At 53.7% G+C, this 9,098-nt stretch overlaps 1 protein-coding gene across 4 annotated transcripts in view; it reads left to right on the forward strand.

Moving 5' to 3' along the window:
- The window catches only part of C12H16orf74 (chromosome 12 C16orf74 homolog), a 31,579-nt gene extending 22,736 nt beyond the window's left edge, over nucleotides 1-8,843 (forward strand). For all 4 annotated transcript variants that reach the window (XM_072731383.1, XM_072731384.1, XM_072731382.1 and 1 more), the window contains 2 exons: nucleotides 5,924-6,067; nucleotides 8,308-8,843. In XM_072731383.1, coding sequence (XP_072587484.1) covers nucleotides 5,924-6,067; nucleotides 8,308-8,366 — 203 coding nt within the window. In that variant the 3' untranslated portion in view covers nucleotides 8,367-8,843. The remainder of the gene's footprint in view (nucleotides 1-5,923; nucleotides 6,068-8,307) is intronic.
- The last annotated feature ends 255 nt before the right edge of the window (nucleotides 8,844-9,098 follow it).

Raw genomic sequence — 9,098 nt, forward strand, 5'->3', positions numbered from 1 at the left:
CTTTATGGATGATTATAGAGAAAGCTAACAGGGATTGAGCACCCTCTAGGCCCCTGGCTCGCTGGGCAAGTGCTTTACGTGAATTCATTCATTTCCTCAAGCCCAATAACCATCAGAGGTAGGTATTGTCACTATACAGCAGCAGCCAGGTTTGGGATTTTGTTCTTGTTTTTGGCATTAACCAACCTCAGGCTTTTGTGGTTCTGCAACTGCCTATTAGGACATCAGGCATGTTCCGGATCCACACTCCCTGACTTCTGAATGTTATAGGGCAGGGATTGGCAAACCACAGCCCTTGGGCCAAATCTAGCACGATGCCTGTTTTTGTAAATAAAGTTTTATTGTGGGGTGCCTGGGTGGCTTGGTCGGTTAAAGCATCAGGACTCTTGGTATCAGCTCAGGTGTTGATCTCAGGGTCGTGAATTCAAGCCCTGTGTTGGGCCTTAGAGCCTACTTTATCGTTATGTTTTAAATTTTATTTATTTATTTATTCATGAGAGACACACAAGAGAGAGGCAGAGGGAGAAACAGGCTCCCTATGGGTAGCTGGATGTGGGACACGATCCCTGGACCCTGGAATCACAACCTGAGCCAAAGGCAGATGCTCAACCACTGAGCCACCCAGGTGCCCCCTGGAGCCTACTTTAAAAAATATATAAGTAAATTCAGTTTTATTGAAACACAGCCACTCATTCATTTGCATATTGTCAGTGGCAGCCTTCCCATGACAATGGCTAAGTTTAGCAGTTGCAACAGAAGACCACATAGCCCCCAAAGTAAAAAATATTTACTGTCTGGTCCTTTTCAGAAAGTTTGCCAGCTCCAGTATATAGAATTAGAATTGTGCTTTTTTTTTTTTTTTTTTTTTTAATTTATGATAGTCACACAGAGAGAGAGAGAGGCAGAGAGAGAAGCAGGCTCCACGCACCGGGAGCCCGACGTGGGATTCGATCCCGGATCTCCGGGATCGCGCCCTGGGCCAAAGGCAGGCGCTAAACCGCTGCGCCACCCAGGGATCCCAAATAAGCTATTAATTTTTAGGGGTATTTTTTTTTAAGATTTTATTTATTTATTCATGAGAGATACAGAGAGAGAGAGAGAGGCAGAGACACAGGCAGAGGGAGAAGCAGGCTCCATGCAGGGATCCTGATGTGGGACTTGATCCTGGGACTCCAGGATCACACCCTGGGCCAAAGGCAGGCACTAAACCACTGAGCCACCCAGGGATCCCCTAGAATTGTGCTTAAAAGAATCACCAACTTTTGGAGTCAGATTGGGTTTGGGTTCAGACCCTGACTCCTCTATACACTAGCTGTTGAACCGAGTGCAGGTTCTTCCTCTGGTCCTCAGTCTCCACATCCATGAGATGGGGCTGGTTAGCCTTCACATAGCAGCGGGGAGCAGTGGAGACCAAAGGAGAAAGAGTCCATTGGGGGCTCAGCACCGTGTCTGGCATGCAGCAAAGAATCCATCAATGTCCACCACTACACGTGATAACAGGAAGGCCTCCTCCGAGTGCCTTCCTTTTACCTGTTTTACATTCTGGGTTGCACTGCTTCAGATGGAGTTGGCGGCAGCCTCCCTGGGTGATCCTGAGGGGCCTGTAGTCTGATTGGGAGATGGCCTCTTCCTGCAGAACTAACTGGCCTGGGAGGTTGTGGGGGGGGCGGGGCGGGGCACCAGCCCAGGGAGGAAATAGGATCGGGGTTCAGGACTGGGAGGAGGCTGGGGCATTGCCTGGGAGAGAGACTCCAGGCCTGAGTTTGGTGTGAGTGAAGGAGGAAGCCGTACAGGGCGGGAAGGCTGCCGTGTTCAGCGGGAGCAGGCAGGGTGCCAGGTGCTGTGTCATCCTCTCCCCAGCCACAGAGGTGGGTCCCCCCCACCCCATTTTGTCAGTGAAAACAGGAAGTCAGAGAGAACACAGTCCACAGAACACCCTCACTTCTGACCCCAGCTGCAGTCTTTCCTAGAAAGACTCACAGAACTCTCTGAAAGCTCTTGTACTCATGGTTATGATTTATTACAGGGAAGGGACACAGAGTCCAATCAGCCAATCAGAGGGAGTGTGTGGGGCAGAGACCAGGAAACGTCCAGACAGAGCTCTCATCGTCCTCTCCTCACAGAGTGATACGTGCGTTACACTCTTGGTATAGATGTGTGACACACACACACATGCACGGAGGGGTGCCAGCCAGGGAAGGTCACGTGGCCCTCCATGCTCAGAATTTTTTTTTTTAAGGTTTTATTTATTTATTCATGAGAAACACAGAAAGAGAGGCAGAGACATTGACAGAGGGAGAAGCAGACTCCCCATGGTGAGCCTGATGCAGAACTTGATCCTGGGACCCCAGGATCACCACCCGAGCTGAAGACAGACACTCAACCACTGAGCCACCCAGGCGTCCCGGTGTTCAGAGGTTTTACTGGGTGTTTCTGGGCTGAATAGTGTCCCCCCCCCCCAAATTCACATATTGAAGTCCTAGCCCCCAGTACCCTCAGAATGTGACCTTATTTGGAAATACGATGTTTGCAGATGTGATAGTTAAGAAGGAGTCATACTGTGTAGGGTAATAATCCAGTATGGATTATTATGGATTATAGTCCATGATGCAATATGACTGGTGTCCTTATGAAAAGGGAAAATTTTGTCATAGACTCACACACAGGGAAAAGCTGTGTGAAGATGAAGGCAGAAATTGGGGTGATGTGTCTGTGAGCCAAAGGACACCAAAGATTGCCAGCAAACCACCGAAAGCCGGGGAAGAGGCCTGGGACACAGTCTCCCTCGCTGACTCAGGAGGAACCAGCCCTGCCAGCATGGTGCTCTCGGACTTCTGGCCTCCAGAAGGTGGGAGAGTAGAGTTCTATTGTTTGAGCCCTTTTGTCACAGCAGCCCAAGGACACAAATACACTGGGACTCCATTACAAAGGCACAATTGATTGCTCACGTGGAAGATCTGTCTCCAGTCCCTTTGAGTGTCACCCAAAGGCCATGTGGCTGGACTCTCCAATGTGACGAGGGCCCTCAGGCAAACAAAAGTTCTCCTGCCAGGCATGGCATCCAGGGCCTCCAAGCACAGAGGCCAGACCTCTTTGCGAGTTGGTTGAATTCTTGACCACACAGAGGCCTGGAGGGGAGATGTGACTTGCCCAGGGTCACACTGATAGTGAGCAGCTGGCCTGATTTACAGTTAGGGCACTCCCCACTGTGCCTGCTGCTGGCAGCTCTCCTGAGCTCACAGCCCAGGTCAAGCTACAGATGGGCCAAGAAATTGGCCCAATTCCATTGCTTTAGGTCATCTGATGTTCATGCTTTTGTGGATTCAAACAGGCTGTCTTTGACTATCCAGGCATGAATTTCCCATCAGAGGAACACCCCTTAGGTGACCGAAGGTCACCCTGAGAAGCCCCTTGTGACTTTCCCATGGCACGGTGGGTGTGGTATTCCCACTGTGCACCTGCTGTCCTTTCCCCCTATGGTCAGAGTGAGGTGTGTGGACTGCATCGGTTTCCAATTCTCTATAACAAATTACCCTCAAACTCCGTGGCTTTAACATTTATTATCTTGGTGTCTGTGGCTTGGGTATTCAGGACTGACTTCGTGGGGAGGTTCTGGCTCAGGATCTCTTGTCAGGCCACCTTCAAGCTGTCAGCTAGGGCTGCAGTGTCATCCAAAGACTTGACTGGGCTGGAGAACTCACTTTCCTGATGGCTCCCTCACACAGCTGTTGGCAGGAAGACTCAGCTCCTCACCACACAGGCCCGCCCCCACCCCTTGCTCACCCCTGCAGCTTGGTGCCTGGCATACCCCAGAGTGAGAGGGAAAGGAAGAAGTTGCAGTCTTTTGTGACCTTGTGTTGGAAGTCACATGCCATGCCTCCTGTCATAGGCTGTGCACTATAATCTGTGCTAAGTCCAACCACACTGAAGGGGAGGTGAATTAGACTCTGCCTCTTGGGGACGTGCTTGAGAACCAGTGACCTCCCCCCCAACCAGGGGCCATCGAGGAGCAGCAGGAATGACCATCCATCACCCCATTACTCAGCTCCTGCTGTTGGCCAGGGACCCAGGTACCTGAGCAAATGTCATCCCAGTCTGGGGCTGTTTGGAGTGAGAAACAAAGTGGTGGGGCCCAGAGACAGGGATGCTAACACCCAGCTCAATGGTGCCTGAAGGTGTTTCTCATTTACAGTTTAAAGCACTCCACTTGCTCTCCCCCAGGCACCATGTAGGCCCAAGGGAAATAGATGAGTGAGACACTGGCCGCCCTCCAGACGCTCGCGGTAAAGAGAGACAGAATTAAGAACTAATGTTTCAATACAGTGTGATCAGTGCTGGAAGAAGATTGATGAATGAATCAGTGTAGGACAAAGGAGGGAGGGGTCGCATTTGCTGGGACATCTTCCCCAAAGAAGAGCCTATTTTGCTGGGCTTTGAAGGGTAAGTAGGAGCCCGTTATCCCAGCAAAGAAAGAAAGAGCATTCCAGGCAGAGAGTAGCACATGCAAAGGCCTGAAGGTGCTGGGAGCCCAGGGTTTTGGGAACTGTGAGCAGTTTGGGGCGTGTGGGCAGATGGCAGAAAATAAGGTTGCATGCAGGTAGTTCAGCCCAGATTGTGAAGACTGGCTGTAATTTATCATCAAAATTTCCCAAAATGTATTTCATGACTCATGGTTCTGTGAGATATTAACAGGCCTTCCCCCAAAAACAGACCCCAAGATTATTTAAGTTCAGGAAGCCCAGGATTAGGCCCAATTAAAGCTGCTTCCCTACTGCAGGACTTCTCAGAGCCTTTAATTCTCTAATATCCATGAGAATCTCCAAGAGAAAGATAGATTGGATGGGATCCGGTCAACATTCAACTATGTGGTATTCCCGAACTCATGTGATCATGGGACCCTCTTCCTGAGGGAGTCTCAGAGGCCCATGTTCCAGGGAACACACTTTGGGAGCTACTGCTTATAGCCAGTTGTCAAGATCAGGTATGATCAGGTTCATAGCTCCTGGCAGAAAGAACTGGTTAGCAGCGTGGGGAAGGAGAAGGATGGCAAAGATGCTGAGGGATGGCACCTGTTGGCTTGTGATTGGTTAGGTCGGCTTGGGGGTTGGAGGGTGAAGCAGAAAACGGAATTGTGGTGGACACTCTGGTTTCTAGCGGGTCGTGGTTCCACTGACTCAGACAGGAAGTATGACGGAGCAAGGCAGACGTGTGGTGTGGATGGTTTGGGTGCTTCTGTGTCAGCCGGGAGGTCTGTAACTGGGCGTGGCCAGGTCACCCGAACTTCATTAGCAGAAGCCCCAGGACCACAAATTCACCAACGTGGAAGAAATGGCCAGGTTCCTGGAAAAGCCCAGCCTATCCAAACTGACACAGGAAAAGTAACAGAAAACCTAGCTAGCCCCCTGTCTGTGAAAGATACCAAATTCATAATCCAAAGTCTTTGCACAAAGAAAACGCCAGGCTCAGCTCCACTGGGAAATCCAGTCAAATGCACTAGGGAGAAATGCACCCCATCCCACAAACACTCTTTCAGAAGGTGACAAGGGGGAGCTGTATGGGCAGGTGCGGCTCCGCGTCACATGGGCCTGGCTCCGGTCCGCACTGCGCTGCCCACATCCGTTCAGAGTCCTGCTCTGGGCACCCTCCGCGTGTCACACGCCGCACTGGGTGCTGGAGCCACGTTAGTGAGCCCAGCAGGTAAAACTCGGTGCCCTCCCTGAACGATGCAAGCTTGGACAGGTCATTCAACGGCTCTGCGCTGGGGGTCCCGTGCATGCGAAGTGGGGACAGCACTCCCGTCCTGCCTGAGAAGCGGTACTGAGGGAGGGAGGCAGGCAGCTCACAGCAGGCAGTTCCCAGTGGCCACTGATGCTTGTCTGCCTGTCCTGTGTGTACGTGTGTGTCCCACGGCCTGCCCTCTCAGGCTTGAAAATGTGTGGCAGCAGCAGCGGCAGCAGCCATGACGAGGCCCCCGTCCTGAGCGACAAGCACCTGGATGTGCCCAACATCATCATCACCCCCCCGACCCCCACGGGCATGATGCTGCCACGGGACTCCAGGCAGACAGGTGAGGCCGCCCTGCCACCACTGCCAGTGTGTCTGAGGGGCCTGGCTGGGGACAGCTCACGGGGTCCCCTTTTGTTCCGTGGCTCTGAGCCCACGTCCCCACCTGCTGGGGTTAGTTAAAAATTTATGCTTGGATCTGCGTACGATCCACCGAGGGCCCCTTGCATGTACCACCCTCAGCAAGATGTGGCATATTAAGTAATTAGCTAGACAGCCCCTGCCGGCAGCCAGGGCCAGTGATGGATGGGGCTGGGCGGGCCCAGCGAGGTAATGGATGGATGTGCCTTAACCTGCCAGCTGGGGACGGGTGCTCGGGCTTGCCGGCCACAGCAGTTCAGCTGGACGGGATGGGCTTGGAAACACCCTGTTGGGCCAAGCTGCTCTCTGGGCCTTCCAGCTGCAGGGAGCGGGGAGGAGACAGACTTGTTCCCAGAAAGAAAGGCAGACCCGTGCCCCCACCTGCCCTCTGTGGATGCTGTTGGAGCCGGTGAGACAACCTGTTCATCAAAGAGATTTCTGGAGCCACGCCTGTGTTAGGTGCTGTGGCTGCTGTTTCAAAAAATAATCAGAAGAAATACTGATGTGAACAGTGAGCTGTTCCTCATGGGGTCCTCAGGGTGACTCTGGGCTAGGTCTCGTTTTCATCCTCGTTTGGTAGATGGGCACACTGAGGTTCAGAGGGGTGGAGACGCTCGCCATGTAGCTGGTAAGTGGCAGGCTTGGGATTCAGACCCAGCCGTGTGACCTGGAGCTCGCCCCGTGCCCCTAGCGAGGCGCCCTCCCAGTGGCCAGCATCAGTCAGCCCACCAGCCGTCAGGGAGCACAGGCCAACCAGGCTGATGTGGGGCTCTGGAAGTCTGCTGGGGGGCTTTGGGTAGCCAGAAGTGCTGAGCCTGTATTGCAGCTTGCCCACCAGGGTGGGTACTCAGGAGGAAGGGAAGCCACAGGATCCCCTCTGGGCTGGGCCCTATGTCAGGCCTGGTTCTGGGCCTTCTCATCAATGACTCACACCAGGTGATCTTCCTGGTCACCTTCCCAAGTGCCAGACACCAGGCTGAATGCTGCTCCCGGTGTTTATTCTCCTTCCAACCCTGAGGGCTGTGAGTACCGCTCTTATCTCTAGTTTACAGTTGGGAAAGCTAAGGTCCAAAGAGGGACAGTGAGTCACCCGAGGGCACACAGCAAGGTGGGGGAAGAGCTGGGCTCTTGCTCCAGTGTCCAACCAGAGAGCTCAGTGCAGGCAACAGAGGCTCCGGCCCTTTGCTCTGCCGTCAGGCTTCCTGCCCTGCCAGCCTTGGTGTCCCCAATCTGCAAAATGGGGTCATAACCACCTTCCCTGCCCCCAGGGCCAATGGGAGTGTGGGGAGACATTATAAGGTCAGAGGCCCTGAGCTTGCAGAGGAATTCCTAAAACCCGGAGAGGCCTCTTTAAGTAACCAGCTCCGGGGTGAATCAGCGCAGAGGGACTGCACAGTCGTATCTTCCTGTCCTGCCTGCTCAGACCCTCTTTCAGAGAGCAGAGGCATAGGATAAAGGGCCCAGACCTCGAGGTCAGAAAACCCTGCATTCGGATCCCTGCTCTGTGACTTTAGCACCTTGTGACACTGAGTAAGACGCTGACCCTCCCTGAGTCTTGAGTTCCTCCATCTGTAAAATGGTGCCTCAGAGAAGCTGGGGAGGATTGGCCACAAGAAGGTCAGGGTCTGATTTCATGCCCTGCACAGTGGCTGTATTGTTCATATTTCCACCAGCGATATTTAGAGTAGATGGAGACCACCTCTGGGGCTGCTGGCTCCAAGTGATGATTACATACCTGAGCTTCCCCAGGCAATGGGTTGGAACCCCCTGGGTGACTTAGAGCAGCTCCCCCCCGCCCCAGGCCTCACCTTCTCATCTCTAGGACAGCTTGTGGAGGTATTGACCTCACATCCAGCCCTGGACTTGAAGGCACCTGCCAAAAGATGCTGAGCCAAGGGTGGGGCCCAGGGGTACAATCCCAGGAACCTCAGCTAGGGACCCGGGCGAGCTCGGAGTGTGGGCAACAGGTGCATGGGGAAGGCCCACGAGACCCAGTGTCACCCAGGTCCCCTGTCAGCATCCCTACCTGCCTGTATGTGGGGGGAGCTCGGGGTGGTGGTACAGAGCATGGAGCCCAGAGGTTCTGGCCTTGGAGCTCTGAGGGGAGGGGACTCAGATGTGGGGGGTGCCCATTCAGATGCTGATTCCTCCTCTTTGTCCTAGTCTGGCTGGATGAGACAGGGTCCTGCCCAGAGGATGGAGAAATAGACCCTGAGGCCTGAGGAGGAGGCACAGGTCGGAGATTGTCCTCACTGGCTCCTGCTCCAGCCGCCCCCAATTCCACAAGTCTCTGGGGGTGTGGCTGCCTGGGACAGCTGTGCTGAGGTCGCTGGATGCTGGCCGGGAAAACAAAGGATTCTGGGAGCCGACCAGTTGCAATGTGGCAAGAAGAGCAAGGAATCAGCCCTGCCTGCTTCCAGAGCCATGTTTCCCAGGCCCCACCGAGTGGGGACTCCTAACGCCCACACATTCACGGTGACGGCCACCGGGGTGGCAGGGAGAGGCTCTCTTCTGGACAAACGAACCCTCCCTGCACCCTGGGCTACACAGACGGGTACGCAGGAGGGGGACACACACAAGAACTTCTTGCAGAGGAGTGGCTCTGTTTTTTACGAGTTGTTTTACAGATATCAAAACAGTCCACAAAGTGATTTATAATTCCTTTTTTTGCATTATCAATAAAGGTCATCTGTAATGAACAGTAAATCCTTTTCTTGGGCTGGGCAGACGCGACGGAGCGCACGCAGGTGCAGAAGTGAAGAGAATGACTTCATACGGAGGGGCGGGGCCGGCCGGGGTCGGGGGCTGCTTCAGGTGCTCTTGGGCCTTCTATTTGCCCACCACCATGTAAGCCTGAGCCTGGCCAAAGGCACGGACCCTGAAGTCACGTGAGCCTGAGTCCCAGCTCTGTCCTTGCCAGCTGCGGGATCCTGGTAACGATGCATCTCTAGGAT

This window comes from Vulpes vulpes, chromosome 12, assembly GCF_048418805.1.
Source record: "Vulpes vulpes isolate BD-2025 chromosome 12, VulVul3, whole genome shotgun sequence".
Lineage (NCBI taxonomy): Eukaryota > Metazoa > Chordata > Mammalia > Carnivora > Canidae > Vulpes > Vulpes vulpes.